At 44.5% G+C, this 23,139-nt stretch overlaps 2 protein-coding genes across 2 annotated transcripts; both read right to left on the reverse strand.

The window, feature by feature from the left end:
• Positions 1-1,126: 1,126 nt before the first annotated feature.
• LOC133005687 (putative nuclease HARBI1) lies at positions 1,127-2,781 on the reverse strand. The gene is made up of 4 exons (XM_061075444.1): positions 2,151-2,781; positions 1,957-2,069; positions 1,765-1,876; positions 1,127-1,656 (listed from the first exon to the last, which is right to left on the reverse strand). Exons 1-4 carry the CDS (start codon positions 2,581-2,583, stop codon positions 1,286-1,288), a joined length of 1,029 nt encoding a protein of 342 aa, XP_060931427.1. The 5' UTR covers positions 2,584-2,781; the 3' UTR covers positions 1,127-1,285.
• A 6,141-nt stretch (positions 2,782-8,922) lies between these two features.
• On the reverse strand, positions 8,923-21,737 carry fignl2 (fidgetin like 2). Its single transcript, XM_061075589.1, has 2 exons — positions 21,717-21,737; positions 8,923-10,943 (listed from the first exon to the last, which is right to left on the reverse strand). The coding sequence occupies exon 2, from the start codon at positions 10,930-10,932 to the stop codon at positions 8,923-8,925; it is 2,010 nt and encodes a 669-aa protein (XP_060931572.1). The 5' UTR covers positions 10,933-10,943; positions 21,717-21,737.
• Positions 21,738-23,139: the final 1,402 nt, after the last annotated feature.

Here is a 23,139-nt window from a genome sequence, read left to right on the forward strand (position 1 = left end):
AATCTGCAAAAAAAAGAGAAATCCCAACACTGCCAGTATTTAATATTGTCTCTATGAAAGCAACACCTAAATGCCTTTTATACATACAAGTCTCCAAAGTTGTGTTTTCTGTATGTATTTAAATTTGACCTCCATTATAGCCAACAGAAAAAAGGCTGAGGCCCGCAAAACAGGTGGCGGTCCACCACCACCACCTCTCACAGAGGCTGAAAAGATGGCCCTCAGTCAGAACAGTGGACGACCCATTGCTGAGGGCATCTCTGGAGGGAGTTCATCGGACCCACCCACGCCCCAGGTCACAGGGGCCTACATAAGAGGTAAGTTATTCAAATGAATGGCATGTACGTTAATCCTTTTTCTAGTGTTCGCTCAGTAATGGCCACCCATTCATCTTAGACACAACTTAGTTGGCACACTGATTTTTCTTGTAGCAGTAAGCTACAGGCTGCTTTTGCTTTCAGATATCAATCTATTTTAAGGTGACTCAGAGTTTGAAAAATTGTGTTTAAATTAGGTGGGGCACTTTTCTGGGTAATCATCAACTGTCTAATCTTCATTTTCTACCAGTTACTGATGGTGTAATCTGTCTCGTTGAGCCTTCTGCCATAACAGACCTCCATGCTGTTGTAAGTACTCTTAATATTCCACAGATTTTTCATAATTGGTAGAATATAACACACACATTCTGTTTCATTACAGGAGGATGATGAAGAAACCTTATCAGCTGCCACAGAGAGGGAAGATGCAGAGAGGCCTGCTGAAGTATACACCTTTTTTTTTTTAAATAACTTTGGCTCAGTTAATAGTGTTGTTCCACAATACAACTTGCAACTTCTTTCTCTCTAACAGAGCCATGCTGGAAATTACAATGGGGAAGAAGGTCCATCAACCTCCACAGCACAGCTTACCTCAGTAAGATGTTGTTCAGCATTGACCCACAACTTACAATGACACTAAATAGACATGGCACTGAAATTCAATGTCATTTATGTTCCTATAGCTCCCTGTGAAACAACTTTACAAGGTATATTTAGAATCTCAAATAAACAAATCACACCTAGAAATGGAGCACATAAGGCTGCAGATCACCAAAACAGAAAAGGAAATACAACTGCTGGACCATCAGTTAAAGGTGGGTGACGTGCCCACAGGTGGATGTTTTTTAATTGTTTCAACAACAAAGGATTAACAACTGTACAAAATTTGTCCTTCTAGGAAATAAAGAAGACCTCATAAAATGAGATGCATATTGTCGTTCTTGAACATTGGGGAGGTGATGGGTCAGTTAGAAATGATTGACACATATCATGTCTCTAACAGCTCTTCCATCTCGTGTATCAGCAGGGGGGGTATGATTAATACCTGGATCACAGGGGGAAAGAGTAGGACATTGTTCTCCTCTAATAGTGGCAATGTTGTGGAGAACCACACATGCCACTATAATGTCACAAGCTCTCTCTGGGGTGACCCTGAGCCTACGAAGGCACTGGAACCGGGCCTTGAGTATCCCGATGGTCATCTCCACTCTGGCTCGTGTCCTGCAGTGAGCCAAGTTGTAGTGTCGCTGTGGGCCAGGCTCAGGGTCAGGGTAAGGGGTCAGCAGATAGCGCTGGCAGGGGCACCCTCTGTCTCCAAGTAGGTAACCATCGAACTCTACTATGATAATACAAGATACAGTTTGTTTCAGTTGCAATAGGAGGAAACAAAATATTTGATCATAGGATATAACTATATACTGTATATAAATTATATATATAAACTCACCACCGGCAAATCTGGCACTCAGTGTCGACTCACGAAACATTCGTGAGTCATGCACAGACCCAGGCCACTTCGCTTCCACATTGTTAATCATGTGGGCTCCATCACATATGATCTTCACAGTGGAGAACAGTAATTAGCTGTATGGTGTAGTGTATTTAATTTGGAATGTTAAAGGCTACTATTTAGGCCTACCTGCACATTAATGCTGTGGACAGATTTCCTATTCACATAATCTCCTTCATTTATTGAAGGAGCGATGATAGGAATGTGAGTGCCATCTATGCAGCCAATCACACCTGGAAACCCTAAAATATATCAAATTGACTGATTAGTGCTTCAAGTCTCAAAGCTTTATGACATAAATGAATTACTGCTTAGACTGATACCTGCAATTCTGTGGAACTCTTCTTTGAGAAGTCTGGTGGGTCTGTGACTTGGGAACACTACAAACGTGCATAGTAGCCGTTTCAGTGCAAGTGTCACATTTCGGACAGCCCGACAGACAGTTGCCTTGGACACATGCTCTGCATCACCGACGTTATACAAAAAACTGCCGATGGCAAAAAAACGAAGTGCAATACAAAGAATTTGCTCGGAACTGAGAGCATGTCCACGATGCGTCATGTGAGCGATGTGAGGGCTGAGAATATCGTTTATATAAATTATAGATGATGCAGAGAAACGGAAACGCTCAAACAGATACTCATCAGGGAATGATAAAACATCCAATCGGGGTCTAATAATCCTCTCCCGGTGGAGATGTCTGCGGAGTATCTGCGCCTCGACATCAACTGGCTCTTCAATAAAAGGACACGCCATGTCTGCCACTGCCTTCAGTCTGCAGGCTTCAACTTAAGAGCAGGAGAAACTCGGGGTTAGTTGAAGAAAACCTGCCAGCGAGCAGGTTAGGTTCACGGAGTATGTTGCCAGGGTAACTGACTCAGAGTAAAGCTGAACTGGCTTTGTGAAACTGAAAAACCAGAGTTTCCCTCATCTCAGGGTTAACTAACTCAGAGTTTTCACTAAACCTGCTTTGTGAAACGGGCCCAGGATGTTCTAATCTTGTTTTGTTTGCATGTTAATGTTATGTTTATGTAACTGTGTGCTGTTTATAACTGTAAACGTTCCTCATCCGGTCTCATTGTCCTTTTCGTATTTTGTTATATTAAAATCCACTTTGCTGGATTTAAAGCTGCGTCTTATTTGTTAGTCTGACTGAGTTCAGTACTTTAATCGCTCGGGACAAAAGTCATATAGTTTGATGAAGCTTTACGATCGAAATAAATCCATTTAAAATACAGAATATATATTTATTTATCTGGATGATCTAATCTGAGGGGATTTGTGGCACAATCTTGTCATTCATCTGTTTGGGGTTTTACATGTTCTTGGATTGGCCACGTGAGGGCGGTATAGACCTGAAGAAACCCTGCTGGTCCTCAGTAATGTTCAGGGGTCTGTTTGAAATTAGATCATCATAGAAGATGTTGCATGGTCACGTACGGGCGCCCCAACATGATGTTAGTGAATTTTCGTGGAATGATTTTATTTGGATCACTTGATCTGCTTCTGTCAATATCAGATTTGGCAGTCGTTCTCACGGCGACGCCTCAGATTCAAACGTTCTCTAAGAGAAGTCTGTCCATTCTCCTTTAAATCTATTATTCTGTGATAACAGTTGAGTCATGTGAGAGGGGGCAGGACATTCCACCTGTCAGGTCCAATTTCCTGAGAGTTGAGATTGACCTCTCCAAGGCAGCTGCAAAGATTCGATCAGATTATCTCAAAGAAACTGAGGACTTTCCATTGTTTCCTCTTTTTCTATTGATCTACAATTTTGGATTTGCTTTCGTTTTTTTGCTGCAATCTTCCTCTCATGGTCAGGATTCAGTTTCTCCATGTTCTCTCCTCAGGTTTTATGCTGCTCTCTGCTGAACTGCCAGATGTAGCCGGCTTGATGGATTCGGACCATAAAGATTAGACTCTTTAGTATTCAGGCCAATATTTGTGATGACAGCTACACCTTCCAGGAAAGAGAAAGCCAATACGTAATGTTAAACAGCATTGATCTTATATTCTCTAAAAGCAGTCTGCAGCGATCGGGCTTTCTCTGTCCTGATATGCAGCTCTTCCTCCGCCAAGGACAAGAATTTGAGAAAATCACATAAAAAAAATGTCACGGCCGTTTGGAACTTGACAATTGAGGTTTTTTTTTGTGGTGTGTTGCGCAGATTTGTTGTGGAAACAGTTGTTTAAGCTCAATCTTGCTGTTATTGCTGTTTGTTGCATTATGATCCTCTGTCATCGTTTCTGGGGTCCTCTTAGGTAAAGGGCCCTCGCTGAGGTCTTGCAACATCTGGAACTAATACAGCTGTGCTCTCTATCTGCAGGACCAGGGGGTTTTGGAAGTTGTAGGCTATGGGTTGAGGGGAAGGTAGGGTAGGGGGGGACCGGGCTAGTTGCTGCTTTGGCCCTGGGGGTCCATGTGTCCCTGACTTCAAAATAGACTTGATTGCTAACAGCTGGCAGTCCTAACTCACCAAGTGTCAGAGCTCTCCTCTGATGTCAACCTTGTCAGAATCAAGGCCTGGACAATGGAAGGCCAGCAGCACGGCGGCAGAGGTGGAGACGAGGACTGTGTCGCTGCGAAATGAGATTCAGAGAATGAACGTCTTTTTTTTTTTTTTATATATATATATGAAGGTTGTTTCCATAAATAACTTTGAAAAAATTTTTTTTTGTTAGAGCTCCTCTGAATGAAGCAGATGCTAAAGAATGGTATGAACAATATGAAAATCGGTTATTTGTGTTGAGTGCAGGCGGAAAAAATATTCTCCATCAATGCAAAACTAAGAAATACATAAAGGCTGAACAAACAAAATGGTCATGCATTTATCCGTGCAATGCAAAGACTACAAACTCTGATTTCCATTACAGATGCACACTTCTGACATTATCATATACTTTAATACGTTATAAGACCAACAATTATATCTATACCCTCAACTCCACCATAAACCCATTTGTATGAAGGTAATACTTTTGTGAAATGTCCTTTCAGTATAACTTTGTATCGCAGTGAGGAAAGTGTGACGGCTGTGTCCTCTTCACTGCCACAGTATAAATAAATAGGACAGCAGCTCATTAGCATCTTTTATTATCCAATTACAAAATGGGCTCGCCTAATTACCTCCAATCAGCAGGGAGAAGGAAAATGATTGACTTCCTCGAGGACGGGCATTACTCAGGACAGAGAGGACAAACTGCTTTTCAGATGTCACCTACTGGAAGTGACTCACTGAAAGTCTGGCTATGGAAGTACTGTCGGCACATATCTACGTAGAAGGCAGCCAATCAGCTTCTGTTTTGAAGTTTCATAAGTCACCTTGCAGCAACACAATCACACTGTGTGGAGGTAAAGGCTTCACAGCTTCGCACGAACCACCTTTGAGACGTCATTATCAATTACCAGGTATTTTACTTATTAAAAGGTTGAGTAACTCTAGTGTTAGATAAGTATGTAAGTGGAGGAAAAGCTCCCCCCACCCCCTCGTATTCCAATGTCCCATTACCACATGGTCTACTTTACCTGCCTACAAGGTTGTGTTGCTCTGTGGATTATGTTATTGAGTTTGTGACAGAAAAAGATAGAAGCTAATTTTGAAACAGCTGCAGAAACGATTATCCTTCATCAGAGGATGAAGGGCGGCCGCTGCACAAGGTTGCACTTATAACAGAGCTATGCATCATTATTAGACAATTAATTACTGTGTCATCAACACCACCAGCACCACTGTTGTGCTGGGATTCAGACACAGATGTTTCAAACACCGCTTTGACAGAGCTATCCATAACCGAGGATCGGCGCGTCCAGTACCCGGGCCTCGCCCAAACTTTCACTGCTTTGCACGGAGTTGCCCAGATTTTGCTTCGGCTCTCGAATTAGTTTTGAGGCTTTGAAAGATGTCAGGAAGGGCCAGGAATAGCACAGGGGCAGGCCGCTGGGAAGGGCTGTTGTTTACAGACAGTGACAGGGATGAAGGACCTCTGTGCTCTGGTGCTGGGCCTGAAGCCTCAGGGGCGTTGTAGCACTGCCTCTGTTGCTGCCCTGGACGCCACAACACATAAAACCGCACAAACACGCAGGATGACAAACTTTTGTGCAAGTGGACACACACAAAAACCATACAGTGCTCTTCTCTGCCTTTATCTTAAAACACTAACACAAGTGGCTTTTCTTTCTTTCTAATCTTTGACCTCTCGCAGATACACACTCGTCACGACACACAGCCGTGCTTTAATTATAACACGAGTGCAGCTTTCATTTTTTTCGTATTGACTTTGCCTGCTGACTGTACATCCTAGTGTGTGAAGTCGATCCGAGCTAATGTTGGAACAAACCCAGAACCTCCTGACGCGATTCTTCTGTGTTTACACGATAAAGAATTTACCAATCACTTTAAGTAGCCGCGCTGCCCTCGGCGCTGGGGTCAAACCAGGCTACAGACACATGAGGTAAGCACCGTGCACCAGCATCACGTGGTTTCATCGCTCGGGTCAAATGCAGCACCTTGGAAAAAATCGAAAAAAATCAAAACAACTGCAGTACAGTATTGACAAATTCTGTTTAATATTGTGTGATACTCTTCTCTTAAAATACAGTCTTTTCTGAGGTAGACCATTACAGTTCAAGAACATTATTATCAGACATCAATAAAGACATGAAATAAATACTTTCATGTACAATATGCCGCAAAAATGAGGTAGAAATGGTTACAGAAAATGTACAATAACCAAGAACAACAGATCAAAACATGTAAAAAATAAAAGCTTGCTTGTTGGACAAACTGGAAACGACTAATCCGAATGCTGTCGTTATTATTTCACCTTTGTAATTACGTGTGAATAATGGCCGGCGATGTCCTGCCACTTGAAGCAGGGGACGCTCTGTAACTTGTAAATGTGTTTTCAGTTTCTGAGACAGTGATCAGTATGCACAGCGGGGGTCACTCTGATTGATCTGGCTGTATGGCATGACTGAAGCCACCAGCTGGAGAGGGGAAGGCTGCACTGTGATATAAGGTTGCTGGACATCAATCAGACCACTTCCACTCGGGAGGAATCGGTATAAGGAAAGGCGAGTGGGGGGTTGGCGGTGAGGGGGGGTGGGGGAGAGGATACAACGCCACATGGCCACCGGGGCTCGTGGCCAGGGGGCAATCCAATCTAATGAGACTGCACAGGGGAGAGAGGGAACAGAGAAAAAGAATGATGAGGGAGAGCGAGCGAGAGAGAGAGAGAGAGAGAGAGGAAAGGTCGGTAGGAAATATTACATCATTGTGTGTGTGTATACGTCCTCAGGACCATGGCAACAGTCTAACAGCAACGACCTCTGTACCTGCAGTCCAGTGACCAGGTTTTTCCAGCTTGTTAAGACAGAGCAGTCGGACCGCTCGGCTGCAGAAGGAGAGATTTGTCTGGATTGTCTGCCTGTTGGGCTCAACCACGAAACCTACACATTAACTGGGAATCCTCACACTTTGGAATTGGCTGAAAGCTGCGCATAACAACATTTTTGTTTTTTTTGCATCTGTGTTTTGGTTGGTTTTCTTTTTGGTGGGGGGGGGGGGGATCTTGTGCTCAGAGGTTCACTGTGAGTGCACACATGTGATTGTGCGTGTTGTATTTACATTTTCAAATGATATTTGCATTGGTAAAACTCTAGACAGCGGACATGCACATACAGGATATGTAAACACGGAATCACGCGGAGATCTGCGAGCAGTTTGTCCAACAATAAAAGGAATATTTTCTATATACTACATAGCATTCTTGAAGACAAACATTACTCCACCATAAACTACAATAAAAATAAAAGGTAAAAGAACAGAAAAGAAAATGCATTTATATAGTCATATATAATAATACATGGATTTTATGGCATCAAATATCCTTTGAAATACCTGAATTACATTCAATGTTACTCTTTGTAGCATATTCAAGTTTCTCTCCCGAGGTAAAAGCCCAGCTGCAGTGGGTATTACAAGACTGTCAGGGTTCTCCTCCCTCCTTTATCCTGCTCTGCGACCCTCCCTACTAAGACCCTAAGATTACATACATTCTTTATTTCATATTTCTGAGGTAAAGAAATTCTTCCTGAGCATTTCAAACAAGACTACACACTAAGAAAACAAAAAGTAGTAAGTGAAATAGAAAACAGACACTCTGTAGGAGAAGCTGGGTGTGCAGGTGTTGCTCTGTAAGTGTGAGTCTCAGGAAAACTGCCCTTGATGAGGAATGTCTATAAAACAATTATATGGAAGTAAACGATAATAATAAAGTCAGCTGTCTGTACCATTTCAAGACTGGGCGAATTGTTGAATGAAGATACACAACAAGCAAATGTGTTGAGTGTAGCTGCAACTGAACACCCGGCAAGGGACGGCCATATAGACATGTTTAATAATTGTGAATAAATCTAGTAATAGAGTGCCAGTTTTTTTCAAGATTTATTAATAAGCTATCAAGAATATTGATATATATTGTGATTTTGAGGACAAGTCCCTTTTGAGGAGATATAACAGCTCTGCTGATTATTCATTTGGTTTGACATGTTTTTGGTCAAAAACTGAAATGTTGCTGATCCCGAGCCCTTCGTACTCAATGATTAGTGACAATCCAAAGACTAAATCAACATTAGGATAACATGGACTGGACTGGCAATAAATACAATCCTGAGATTAGCAGTCAAAGGGGGTATTTTCCAAACCCTGATTATCCATAATCTTGGACCACGTCACCTAGCAACAAATAATTGATTTTATCCTGGACCAAGGCTAGGATCTCAGAGAAGATCCAAATAGCTATCAAATTATCCCATTGGCCAAATGACTACTACACTACCCCACTCAGCAAGGCCTATTCATCTTTCTTCTCTTTGGGAAAAATAAAATATTGCGGATATTCATAGCAAAAAAAAGTCAAACAGTATACCATGGCATGCTTCTGCCAGAAATACAACTCTGTCAGCTCTCCAGTATATTTGAACTTCTCTGGCTCTTTTGGCTTCATAATCAAAAACAAAACATTCCCAAGGCTTGCCATGTCAAAGCAAAGACAGATTCATATTGCAGTCCGAGTACAGTGAGTGGCTGCTTCTCAGTGGCTATACATCTTGCTCCACTCTATACAAGTGTCCAGTTCTTTTGTGGTGGTGTGTGGGCGCACCTTGCAGAAGGCATTCTCGAAGTCTGTGAAGGCTGGGGGTTTGGAGGATGTGGGGAGGCCATGCATGGCCCCAGTGGGGGAGGCTGCTGAGGAGAGCGCCTGCTGGCTGAGCTGCAGCAGCTCACACACTGAGAAGCCATCGGTGCGCTGAAGCACAGCGCTGAGCTCCCTCTCGCTCAGGCTGCAGCCCTGGGGCAACACAGCCTGCAGCAGCACTTGCCTGCGCATACCTACATCTGGCAGGCCAACATGATATCGCTTGGCAAAGCTCTGATGAACTGCGTCTTGCAGCAGATCTGGCCTGCCAGTGGTGCAGACAAGAATCACCAGACCAGGGGTCCCCACCTGGGCTTTCTCCAGGGTGGTCAACAGTGTCTGCCTCAGCCCGTCCTCTTCCATGGCCTCAACCTGACTAAGTAGCACCACTGACGGTTGACGGGCCCCTGCCACATGCAAGAGAGACCCCAGAATGTGCTCTGCCTCGGCCTTCCCTTTAGAGGCCAGCATGGCTCCACTCAGCTGGTAGAAGGAAGCCCCCAGTTGTGAAGCCAAAGAACGAGTCAACGTCGTCTTACCTCCTCCCCGGGGGCCAAACAGCAGGACGGTTCTTGGTGGCCGCACAACTGGACTGGGCCTTAATACAGGCCACAGCAGGTCCTCCTCCAGGGCAGTCTTGACATGGGTGAGCCCGGCAAGATCATTCCAACCAAGGGCCGGGTTGCAGTCTAATAACTCCCCATTGACAAGGTCCAGCAGTCTGGGATCTGGGCTCTTCATAGTTTCAACAGTTGGACCACATAGTGGGGATCGTTTGTGGGCCTGGGCACGGTGCTGCTGCTGTTGGTTGAAGCCCTGCTCTGTTACACCGTTCTCCCCTGTCATACCTGCTGGAGGGCTGTACTCCCCTGCTGCTCCATACTGAGGAGACACCAGAGGCTGGGAGGAGGGCTTACTTGGCTTGAAGGTTTGAGGGTCTGTGCTGCCTGAACCATTGTAGCCATTACCCCGGCACTCTGTTTTGTCATTTACGCCGTAGGGTGAGTTTCCACCGGCCTTCAAGGGGTCGTAGCCATATTTCCTGTAACGAGAGCCATCCCCTTCCTCATCCTTTTCTATGTTCATCTCAAATGCTTTTCTTTTTAATGTCCCTCCAGATTCAGATGTCCCGAGGGTGGTGCTGTGGTAACCATAGCTGCCTCCTACCACTGTGGGCCTCGAGGGTACAGGAGTTGGGACAGGTAGACCTGAGGCCAGGTAGGTTGCAGAGGGGTGGCTATAGCTGGTCTGGGGAGGGTATGTGCTTGGGGGATAGTTATAGACAGGTGTGTTGGGGCTATAGCTGGGGACCAGAGAAGGGGTGGATTGGAGGCTGTGCAGGGAGGAAGGGGGAAGTGCTGCACTAGATTGGGGACAGTACCCAGAGGAAAGATAGGTGCCATTGTAGCTGGGGTACTCACTGGAGCCACTGCAGGAGCTGCTGCCACTGTAGCCAGAGTCTGAGAGGTTACTGTTCACTACTGACACACTGCCAACTCCCGGTAAACCCGCAGATGTGGCTAAAACTTTGGAACCTGAGAGGCTGTCGTGGCCTCCCAGGGAATAGGAGGCATCAGTGCTGTGTGTCGGTGGCCAGGGCTCTAGCTCAGTCTTCGGCCCATTGAGGCTCCCAAAGGCTCCAGGCTCATGGTATGTGCCACCAGTAGGTGGCTTGTCATATGGTGAGTCAAGCACACCAGCGTACTTATCAGCATAGCGCTTCAACAGGTTGGAGGCTGTCAGGGCGGAGATGTCGTCATTGGCCCAGGCGTAGTTGCTGGAGTTGCGGCCGCGGCCAGAGTATAACTCTGACTTGTGGGCCGGAGATGAGGTGGTGGAGGAGACATCCAGGTGCTGCTCAGGCCACTGGCTGAGAGGCTGGGCATGCTCTGGGTTCCAGTGCATCTTGAACAGACCTGACAAAAGAAACACAAGAGAAACCATATTATAGTTTTACTCTAATAACATTTACCAGTAACTGTGTTTTATCAAACATTGGACATTGGTGTCGTAGTAATTATATTCTTCAGAACAGAGGTAGAAAGTTGAGCTGTTACAGCTTCTTGATCCTGGTAAAAATCCATTAGGTACTACAGAGGACCTTTAACTAACTCCTTATCACTAACTGGAAAATGGAAACAGTTTTAGTCTCTCTCACTGCTTTGACCGATATTGCATAATTCTCCAAATGAAAGTTGGTATATAAAATATCACTTTACTTTTATACAATTTATAGTTGAAAATGACACATCCCATGCAAAGTGTGAGTTAGACAATGTAGAGACTTAAAACAATCAAATAGTAAGTTTACCACTAAAATGAATTACGTAAGAAAGACTGAATGGATATAGGGTAGGTTAGGAATTTTTAGATATTGTTCAATATCATTTGGTTGTTTTTGTTTGTGTTTATTATTATTATTTTAAGTGTTTTAACTTTTGCTATTAAAACACTCTAAAAGTGTGACTTTGATATGAAGACAAGACACAGCCCCACTTTAAATCTAACTGAAGACAAAAGACAGATACCTGACTACATTTGTCGAAAGAGAGCTCAACATGCATTCAACCAAAAGTAATAAACTATGTTCGGCTTGATATAGATGAGTAAACTAGACAGAAGTTTAGACACTTCTCCATGTCCGTTCGCTCCCCCTCCAGAGACAAAAAATGTCCTTTCTTCTGTTTGCAAAAGAAACTTTTTTCAGTGTTACCATCATGCTGGGGAGCTCCAGTTTCCCAGAGAGGGAGAGGAAGCAAAAAGGGGAGGTGGAAGGAGAAAGAGAAAGCTGCAGAGACTAAAAGAGTGAAAGCAGATTGGGCGGGATGGATGTGTTGTTTCCCAGCTTATGTTAGAGTAGCGATAAGATCCCACCACTATTCCCTATACTGCTAGCATCTGCATGTCTCCCAGAGGAGCTATTGTTATCTCCCAGTGCATGTTGCTCTGAATGCCTGCTCTCTACGCCCTGCACCCCCGCCTACCACCCACCGATCCACCCACCCACCGTACACCAGAGCTCCAAAGGGCCACTGGCCGGCTGGACAGGGGGAGGGAGGGAGAGGGGAAGGAGGGTCTGTGTGTGGACAGTGGTGTAGAGAGAGTGAGAAACAGAGAAAGGAAGAAAGAAAGGAAGACAGAAAGAGGGGGGTTGGGTTTGGGTGTGCAGCACAGTGTGCTATTCATCAGCACAGTCTCCCATGGAACATTGGGAAAGTGGAATGTCTGCTCCTCTGGCTGACTTCAGCACGGACCCAGGTCTGATTGATCATGGCTGCTACATACCGAGCTCATCGCAGAGCTAACAGGAGACAAAATTTATATTTTCCTCCATGAATTGTCCTCCACCCATGTCCGGTCATGAAAAGTCCTTGTCATCCTCTAAAATATGTTGTTCAAACAAGTAGTGTTACAACTCCTTTAGGGCTGCAACTGACAATATCTTTTTTGATCAATCTAATAATTGCCATCAATCAAAATTATCTGAAATAATACCCTGCATATTAAGGTAAGGTCTAAAAGGATATTCAGGATACCATCATGTATGACAAGGGAAACATCAAATTCTGACATTTGCGCTTATGTTTGGCATTTAGCTTAAAACGTGAATAAAAACTAAAATATTTGCAGATTAATTTTATGATCATCATCTCACTGATTAATTATAACAGCTACAAACTGCTTTCCCTAAAGTGCATCTGCTAATTCTAATGTTTGCATGCTATTCGATGCTATATGTTTGCCAATCCAAACCTGATTTTATAGTGTCTCTATGTTATCATAAGTACAGAGTTTACGTTTAAGTGTGCATCAACCAAATACATCACAATTATAATAATAAAATCATCTGCTTCATTGGAGACTAGCGCTGCCTCTTGCTGAGGCATTAGCTTGACATTCCACACATAGCTTGGCATTATTGAAGTGCTGTGATTTACCCTGAGGTGACAACTGCTCCGGCTAGAAAAGGTAGGTAAAAAGGAATAAGGGAAAAGCCGTCATTACTGGCCTCACTGCTTTCCCTTCAGTGGACGCCCGATGATTCATTATTCATGGCTGTCTGTGTGTGTGGAGCCAGGCTTCTTATTGCCATTTAAATCAAATCTCAATATCCAGAGCCTGTGATGCTGCTGCTGCACTCTCGCTCACTCCTTAACTTTGGCCTCTTTCTTTTTCCCCCGCTTTTCCAAACCTCCCCATGTGTGTTTTCAGATTACGCACGTTATTTATTCAGTCAAATGAGACCAGCAGACCAGATGGCCGTTGGATTATAATGTCCTTCATATTCAAATCCACTGCCTTAAGTTCCCAATGGCCAAACCAGTTCAAGTACTTGCCTAAGCTTTAGCTGACCCACGCAGCCACACACCCACCACGACAAGATGCACAAGGACATTCTCACACTGTCATATTCTTACAAACATGCTGAGGACATTGGCTTGTCCACACCCAGATGAACACATATTTTGTTGCGGTCTGACTTGCGGGCCCTTTGTCCGGACTGCAGAAACCATATATGTCCTGCAGGCCCTTCCCATCTGCAGCCCAACCAGTTTGTGAGCAGCCCCAATAATGGGGCCTGTGTGTGACAGAGATGGATGAGAGCCCAGGGGAGCTCATAAAACCTGCAGCGGGGAGGGAGGGATGGAAGGAGGGAGGGATGGAGGGATGGAGGGAGAGAGGGAGGGAGGGAGGGAGGGAGGGGAGAGAGTGGACAGCAGGCGCTTCGTCCCCCTCTAAGTGGACTGGAGCGGACATTAGAGGACTCGGTGAGGCAGGCTAACTGCTGTCCACTCCATCATCACGGTAGCACCAATGCAGAACTGACTTCTCTCACACTTCCCCCTGGGCCAGCTGCGTATACCTGAGGAAACCAGTTCACTACTAAATCCGGGATAACTTTTACACGTCTCTACACTCTCTAATTGTTCCTGTATGTGCAGAGTGAGTGAGATGAGTGATAGGCCGCCACTCACCCCCGATGAAAACAGCAGGGCTTCAGTGCAGTGTTTAGCTCTTTCCGTGTAATTAGATCTTGCCTTCTGCTGCTGGATTGTGGTTTTTAGAGCAGTAGCACTCGATAAACTGAGGAAGCTCTAATCTACACTTCTGCTTAAATCAGAGCCATCATGTAGATTAATTCACAGGAGGGATGGGAAGAAAGCTAAGATTAGAAGTCGGAAATCAGGACAATGTGGGGATAGTGACGCTGGGATGATTAGATTGACTCCAACGAACTGTGGGCTTCAGTACGATGCTAGATTGTAAAGGATTCTACGCAACAGAGAAACAAGACACTATTATAAAAATTGTGAATTTTGGAATCCAGATGGAAGAAGCTTTGTTTCAACTTTAATCGTGATATATTTTTCATCCCTCACAAATACCACACCCCCATCAATGCTGTCTCACTCATATTAGAAGGAGGATTATAGTTTTAAAACACTTTTATTAAGCACTGACCAGGACATCAGTGGGACAAAACGGGAATATTCTCCTCATTCAACTGTTCTGGAAAAATGTTCCTTCACTGCATATCAGTACAATTAAAGCTGTTTTGTGATCCAGTCACAAGAGAGTTGAAAGGATATGTCATTTATTTATTATATATTTAAAACATATATCGTCAAAGGAACCTTGGGTTATGCACATGAAATCTCCCACTTTGTGTGTGTGTGTGTGTGTGTGTGTGTGTGTGCATCTGTTTTCTCGGCCCCATGAGAGACAGATGTTCCTCCGCTGACCACCTTACTGTGTGTTCGGCCATTGTTGTGCACGGCCGTGCAGCAGACGTGCGCGGCTCGGACAATCCAGTTGGCCCTGAGACAAAGCCTGAAGGATCCTATTGTCAGGGGCCTGTCTAATTATGGAAATCTTATGAATCTATTCAGCTGCAGTCCACTGACAGCTTTTGTGTTGGCCTGGGATTTATTGAGGGACCTGTGCGAGCTGCATCCTATTGTAGGAGTGCGTGATGAAAACAGTGGCACGGCTCACTTCACCAGAAACCCACTTTACTTTAAGGAGGCCCCTAAAATTAAAATTGGACCACTTCTGGCTCAGAGGTGGAGTGTGTTGGGTTTATTTGTGATTCCTTCCGTCAAATGCTCAAGTCTAGTACACAGTCACTGAATCTGCCGCTGACTGGGTGAAACTGAAATAGCCTTTGGCCCATAAAGGCTGGAGTACTCTAGACCGTGTTGTGGCTTTCTATAAAAGAAGAATCAGTGGGTAAGGTGAAACGCTATCCTGGCAGGAAGCCCAGAGATGCAGGGCTCCAGTGCCGTTTCACAACTCCCCTGAGGTTGCTCTCCCCTTCTCCCTTCCCGGCACTTTTGTTTTCCCTGCCCCGAGGAACAAAACGGACACGGATCCAACAAGCCTTCTGGGACAGCGTGCTATTAAACCGTGCCGACTGTGAATGGGCCGCTTGTAAACAAGGGCGCTGTGGATCAATCCAATCAAGGCTCTATTCAGGGCTGATCTCTACCCGAACCAGTGACCAGAGAGAGCTCCTCCACTCGATTGTGCACGTCCACACTGGGACGCGAATCAGGTGGAGAAACATATGTCTATCTCATTATTTAATCCTTATTTCTTAGAAGCATATCCAGAGTAATGATGCAGACCTGTAGTCGGTTGCTTAGCTGGTCAACTTCTTGAATAAAAACATATAGCTGCATAATTACAAGTTAAACCCATTATACACATTTCCATCAATATATATTAAATCTGGAGCTCCGTTGGAGAAGCTCTGCATTACTCACTGTTCAGCAAAGTCCCCATCTAAATCTAAGGCAGCCTGTGAGTTGAGCTGCAGAATGAAACAATAGAAAAACAAAACAATATTGTCTCAGGTCTCCTTAAAAGCACACTGAGGATTTAGTCTTTCAATGACAATCGTTTCATATAAAGTGATTCTATACAGAGGAAATTATTATACAAACATACAGAAATAAATATTATATTTCTACAAAATGGAAAAAAATTCATTTAAAAAATATTCTTTTTTTGGTGGAGTATATTAAATGCCTACAATACCACTGAATTAGACCCTTTTTGATGGAACAAGCTTTGTATAAAGTGGATGACAGTATAAAGAAATCTGAGATGGATAAAAGGCAGCTTGTTGCAACCTTTAGTGCTAAGAGCAGAGTGATGTCTGAGCTTTGGTCAACCTCATTGATTCAAACTTAAACTTTTATTTGAAAATAATAAAACGCATGTTGGTACAAAGGCTAAAACAGTGCAATAGTCAGGATATAAAATATGTCCACACAAAAAAATTCACGATCCACTTACTTAATGCCAAAACAAAATTCTTCCAATGCTTCAACAAAGGCTGCACAGAGGGCAGAGTCAATTTGTTGTGAGAATGCTGCTCCAGCTTCTGTGTCAGGATGTCAGGGATTGAATTTAAGACTACATCTACAAAACCGATGCTTTACAGAAAATGAAATGAATGCGCTTATAATGCAAACCACGAAAGCCAAACCAAAGTTGAAAATGTGAGTCTGAGAAACAATATATTAATGCTGAAAAATCACAAACTTGACGTTCTGATGATTGCATGAGTTATTGTGTTATGATAAAGGAGTTAATGAATGAAACTGGTGGTTTCTGGACATTAGCATGTTGTAGATTTTATATATTTTTTCTAGAAATGTTTAAACGCTCCAGTTCACTTTAGATAAACATATCCAATTAACTGCGTTGTTTGGAATGATTATGAGTCGAGTTTCAAACAGAGCACGAGGCTACCCAGAATCTGTTATTTATCAGAGTTTGTTATCTTGATTTGTCGTTCACTCTTGAAGGCCCTTAAGTCATCTGTTCTCAAGTTCACTGTGATTTATGGCACTAATATCAAGCAGGACATTCTCACTGGGCTGCGGCCGTCCTGCCGCTGCACACTACCTGGCCTGTCATAAAAACACCAATCTCGGAGGCCGGCCGCATTTTACAGCCTGGCAAGTGAAGACAGTGGAAAATTGTCTTTGGACGTTTTCTCACTTCGGTATGAAATATACATTTTATCTGCTCGTGCACAGTTTGCACCAGAACCCTTCAAAATAACAAATTCCTCACAGAGATTGCGGATCGTGTTTCTTATACTAAAACTCGTGTTACACAAAGTCGACTTAACCCACACGTGCTGAATAGCCCCTGTTTGCATGTGGGGTATTTTCTAAAAGCTGTTAAGGAAGTGTGAGGTCAGTACGTGAGACCCTTCCCAAACTGCCTTAAGACAGGGGATAATGCACACACCAGAGAACAGGCATCATAATTTATCAGCCATGCATAATTGGGCATTGCTAGGGAAAATTATTATAAATCTATGTGTTAGTCACAGGGCTGCTATCAATCAAAAGAAAGACAATCCCACACTCCCACTCTGCCTCTCGCTCCCTCTGGCTCATCTGCTCCTTCTTTCATGGCCCTAAAAAGACGTAATAACACAAGAGTGCGGGAGCTCTGGTGGGGAGTTTTCACACCTGCTGCCCAGAGCAGGAGCAGACGCAGCTCTTTTCAAGCACGCCTCACCAGTCCAATCCCAGGAGGAACGGGCCCATCTCCTGCAGTGGCATTGAGGGATGTCCTCTGTGTGTGTGTGTGTGTGTGTGTGTGTGTGTGTGTGCACATGCACGCTTCTCTCTCTTTCCCCATCTCTATGCGTTCTTTTCTGTGGAAAGAGCTATCTGTACTCCATGTATCAGCATGACAGTTTGACTCTATTTTTTGTTTCATTGCCCTTTGGGAATGTTTCAGGCCAGCTGTCAGAATAGTTTTTGTCAGCTTGTTCAGAAAACATGGTTGTGTTCGGAGGGAAGGACAACGTGACAGCGCTCTGCTTTGCATTTCGGAGAAAAACAAAATCACACCAACTTTTATTAATCTCCTAGAATAAATTGCTATTATTGTCCGAAACGAAGCAAAAAAGGAGAGAATGCAATGAGTAATATCTGGCAAATCTTTAGCAGCGAACAAGCCTTCACATTGTCCTTAAAGGTTGCTGCTGTGCAGAGTGGGTGGAGAGGAGCTGCAGCCAAACTATTAAATGGCACTTTTTCCTAACACTGATGAATTGACAAACCTGTTTAGAATTGCTAATGACAGTGCAGCAAAAGAAAGTTCCCATCTGAGTGCGTGCTCATTGTACAAGCCTTTTCCCAGCTCGCTCCCAAAACTAGAAAGCCTGCGGAATAATTGCTGGATGCGTCACTTCATGCTCGTAATTTTAGAAACAACTCCCCCATCCCCCGTGCCTGCAAACGCACGTCCACAAATGGCAAACAACCCCCTCCCCCCCCCCCCTTTACTCCCTCCCCAGTCCTTCAAGAAAAACAGGGTTCCTATTTTCTGTGACTGCAGGCTGGCTTTAGGTCATTGTGTCCACTAATATATCAAAGAACAGCTGTCCTAAGGCTCTGTGATGACCAATCGGCCCTTCCATCTGTCTCACTAGCCCAATCTCTGCTCTATCTCGCCCTATTCAGCTCTATATCTTTTCCTCGCAATCTCCCTCTTTCCCCGGCTCTCTGCCTCTCCACCTCCCTTATTCCCCCCCCCCTCATTCCCAGTGTGCATGTTCCATTGCCTCCCTTCTGTCCAAATCCCCCGGCCCCTCTGTGCTCCCAGCTTAGACCCTCGGCACATGGACAGCTCCGGGATTTGTTGTTTTTCTGTTAGTACACACACATATTAGAGAGAGCTAAGTGTATTCAACAGTCCCTGCTGTCATGGCCGAGCATATTATGATCACTGCACTGCAAACGCCGAACGGCACAACAATTTGAGTATTTTTTCTCAAGTGTAGTCATTTACTAATGAGCTGCACTGGTGTGAAAGACATTGCGTCCCATTGTCGAGCTCTGAATTCTGCTGCCTCAGGAATCCAGTGAAGTGTTGCCATCCAAATGAGCCCCACCTCCCTCCCTGCTTCTTAATTTGGCCCTTAACGGGAGCGGAGGTCTCCTTAATGAGCTGATGATCCCTCAGAGAGAGACAGAGCAGAGGGCCAGTGGACTCTCGGGGCCCTGGGTCCCTAACCTTCTTTTCTTGAGGTAACAGAGGCATGCAAACATACACATACACGGCCACACAAACACACACTGGAGGCTAATTAGAGCCCATTCACACCACAAACTAATGATCCTGGCTCTTCTTCACACACATTTTAGCCAGCTGCGTGTTTACTCAAGAGCCTTACAGGCACCTCTCATACCACTCTGCCGACAATAGGACTAGATGCTGGTATGGCTCCTCCAACCTGCTCCTTCAGGGGTCTGGACGAGTTGTACTCCTTTCTTGTTTCTATACAAACTAGTCCATGACTTAGCCGAGTCATTCACAAAGACACTCGTACGAAACATAAAAACAGAGCCAGAGAGGGGTCAGGCAGAGGAGAGCTATAAAATCTGCCAGATCTGGACTGTGTGTGTGTGTGTGTGTGTGTGTGTGGTTGCCCCATGTGTGTATGTGGGCTGTTTGTGTGTATGTGGGCTGTTTTAAAAGAAAAGGTATCGCTACACCAGCGGGGCCCCCCCAGCAACAAGAGTTAGGGCACTCCTGGGTTGGCAGCCTGGGACTGATTTAAGAGTGTGTTTGAAGTGCAGATTACAGATTCTTTGCACCAAATCCCTCCAGGAGTATCCATGGCCCCTGGAATCTCTCTCAGGTTTCTTCTCAGGTCCAGCCAGGGCTACTCGCCCCAGCTTGAAGTCCTCTGGACTGGCCGGAGACGAGGACCAAGGCCGGACACACAGAGGAAGGACGACAGACAAACACTGGCTGAATGTGGGATGTAAACCCTTGCAACTGGATATGTTAGAGCGGTCCTGATAACAAAGACTGGTGTGTGTTGATGGCTCTACTAACTGTGTGTTCATACACTGGGACCAGTCCATGTGCTGGGGCAGAAATGCTTTCAGCAGGAGTCAGAAATAGGATTGGGATGTGGGAATGCTCGACATTCCCACAAAGGGAATTTCAACATTGAGGTGAGAGTCTTCGCATGTCCTGCACATATGCAAAGTCCATCACAGTCGCTTATTGTTGAGCTAGAATCGTGACTACAGACTTGAACTAAAAGACAGTGAGCTGCAGTGTCACCAGCAAGCACAGGGGTGTGCTTGTGTCACCAGTCTGAGAGTAAACAGCGTGACTACCTTACACTGCCGTGTGCGCTCATACGATCCCTCTGTCTACACGCGCGCACACTGGCCGGCTGTTTTGAAACGATCTCACCCTTGCAGAAGCGCTGCAGAACAGGCCGACTCTGTACATGGAAAAAAAAAGCTATCAAGCTGCTGGACAGAGCAGATGAAAACCAGCTTTGTGCGTCCTGATCATAAAAGATAATCACACACAAAGGCTGGTACGTAATGTACTGGAAGACTCCCGTGAAGGACCAGCAGTGTGGCGCTCCGGAGGCATGCTAACTATTCCACCAGCAGTTTGTGACATTCTTGGACGTGCTGTCCACTGCAGCAGCGTTGAGTATGGACTAGCAGGGTGCAGGGAACTGATGGGAAGACCAGTTACACAAGCGCTTGTGAGAAGCAACACCAGCATGCATGAAGAAAATAATTGTAAGCAACTGGCCCTAATTGGATTTTTATGCATAAACATTGTTTAATGGGAAAAAACACAACATGTTCTGGGAGAACAGGCTTTAAATCAACCACTTGTGAGGGAACATGTTTCATAACCACACATGAGGTCAACTACGTGTTCAGCTCAGAATTCCATTCATCTGATGAGTGGTCGAATAATAACATTGGCTATTTCAAGGGTGAAATTGACAAAAAGCAAACAAAGAGTAATGGAAACTGTCAAACATCCTCTTGAGATGCTTTAATCAAGCTGCTTTGTCCAGTTTGAATTCACACACCCACACACTTGCTCTACACTGCCTCCGCCCCCCCATTTTGTTGCAAATTCAAACTTTTTTACAAGCTATTATGAAGCAATACTTTTTAAATTAAGCATTTGGTGCGATTTCCCTCTTTTCATGTAACTGTCATGCCCTATAATGCTCATTTGAGGCAAGTTAAAGAGCTGGTTAAAAACAAAAAGAGGGCTGTTGAAGCCGAGGCCACGGAGGCAGCCCCATGCTGGCCGGCAAACAATGCTGTTTTGGAGAGCCAGCGCACTGGACTCAAATGAAACCTGGTGGGTGGTTGAGAAAGGGGAGGCCAAATAACTGGACACATCAGTTATTAGGTCAGCATTTTTAAAGGGGGAAAAGAAAGAGAAGGGGAAGGAGAGCGGGAGGCAGCATGGTGGTGGGTCCGGAGCTGTATTGGTACAATGACAGTGGCAGAACTGAGGGGTTTCTGCAGCTTACACCATCAGCCCTCCAGTCTGCCTCTGCCTCTCTCCCTTCCCCATCTGTGTCTTCCGCCTGATGATGAAACATTCAGACGGGGCCAGTGCCCGGGGTTTAGCATTTCAACAAGTCACGTAAAGAAAAAATAAAAAAATTAAGGGCCTGTTTCTGCACAGAGGCATGCAACACTTCACCTGTGCCTTTTTTTTCCTTCTTACACAACACAGTATCCACTCCTGCTTATTTCTGGAGTATAGGAAGGGGGGGGGGTCATTGATTCAGGCAAAGTCCAACTAACTCGAGAGGGTCTGTTTGAGGTGACATGCAGCAGGAAAGACATAAAGAAATGTGTACTCACTATAGGGGACAATAGGACTCAGCATTCTGTGGAGCTGGTCTCAGTAAGGAGGAATGCTGTTTCGTGAACGCCAGCTCAGGTTAGTATCCGTCCGGCTGTGGTCCATCACTGGCACAAGCTCGCGCTGACAACAGAACAACCCTGAGAGACGGAGGGAGAAAAAGAGAGAGAGAGGAAGGTGAGGCGGTTACAGGCTGCTGCACAATGTCTGGACAAACACTCACATGTCAACCGATCACACAAGCTCCCACAGCAACAAACACACACGAGAATTCAGCCGGGGCATGATAGAATTACTGGCCAACCTGAGAACGCTATCAGTGTAACAAAAACACGAGTTCACACAAACACACACCCACACACACACACACTCTCCCAAATTGACGCACACAGGGGTATTCATTATAGGCAGGCATTAAGCTGATTGTGAAGCTGTGTGCAGCCTCTAAAGAGGGCTTTCTAAATCTGCCTCACAAAAAGACTCATGCATACCATTGCTCTGTGCGCTGGGGCAATAAAGACTGCATTCTTAGGAGAACAAACACTTCTGGAACGGCAAAGGCAAAACGTAAAAGGTAAAAAAAAATATATGTCTGATTTCAAAGTTGAACTTTTCTCACCAAGAAAAAAAAAGTAAGTATGAGGAGAAAAACATTAAAATTGTCTTGAAAAATGTATTAAATTCAACCAACTTAAAGAAAAATTATGGCAAAGTAATCCATTCTGGATTGGGTTGTAAATGTCACATTTTAATCATGCACAGATTAACATCAGTTTAATCCTCCAGTGTTGTTTTAGTCAGATATAAAGCACCTATTTGCCTCTCTGAGAAAAACCATGAGATTAAAACAACTGGCTGAAAATTTAGTTTTTTCACAGCAGCCATTTGTGTCATTTCTGAAATATGTTTAGACGTATATCCTACAATTGTCTTCCTGTTTTTAAAATATGTGAAAACATTTAACCCACAAATACACATAAATATTTCAGTAAATATACTCTCACTCTTTGAGAAAAGATGAGGATATAGCAAGAAAATAAATCTCACACATATTAAACAACTTTTAGACAGCAGTATTTTACCCAATGCAACACTGACATTTAATAATTTTGGATAAAGTTGGATTAGTAAAAGAGAGTTTATCTTTCTGGGCATGTGTAAATATAAACAGCGGTATATACATTCACTCATGCACCATTCCCATGGAAAGAAATTACGCAATGACTACACGGCTGACCCTGGACACCAACAGGCTTCACCGACTATACGACCCCCTCTGCTCTAACTGACAGTCAACTTCTAACACCCAGTCAGCCCAGAGAAACTAACTACACACTTGTGCAGCAAACCACAGCTTCCACTGACAACAAACACTGTTCCTGCAGAGTCCAGAGAGGGGCTGAGAGGAGAAGGCACAGCTAC

Source organism: Limanda limanda, chromosome 7, assembly GCF_963576545.1.
Source record: "Limanda limanda chromosome 7, fLimLim1.1, whole genome shotgun sequence".
Lineage (NCBI taxonomy): Eukaryota > Metazoa > Chordata > Actinopteri > Pleuronectiformes > Pleuronectidae > Limanda > Limanda limanda.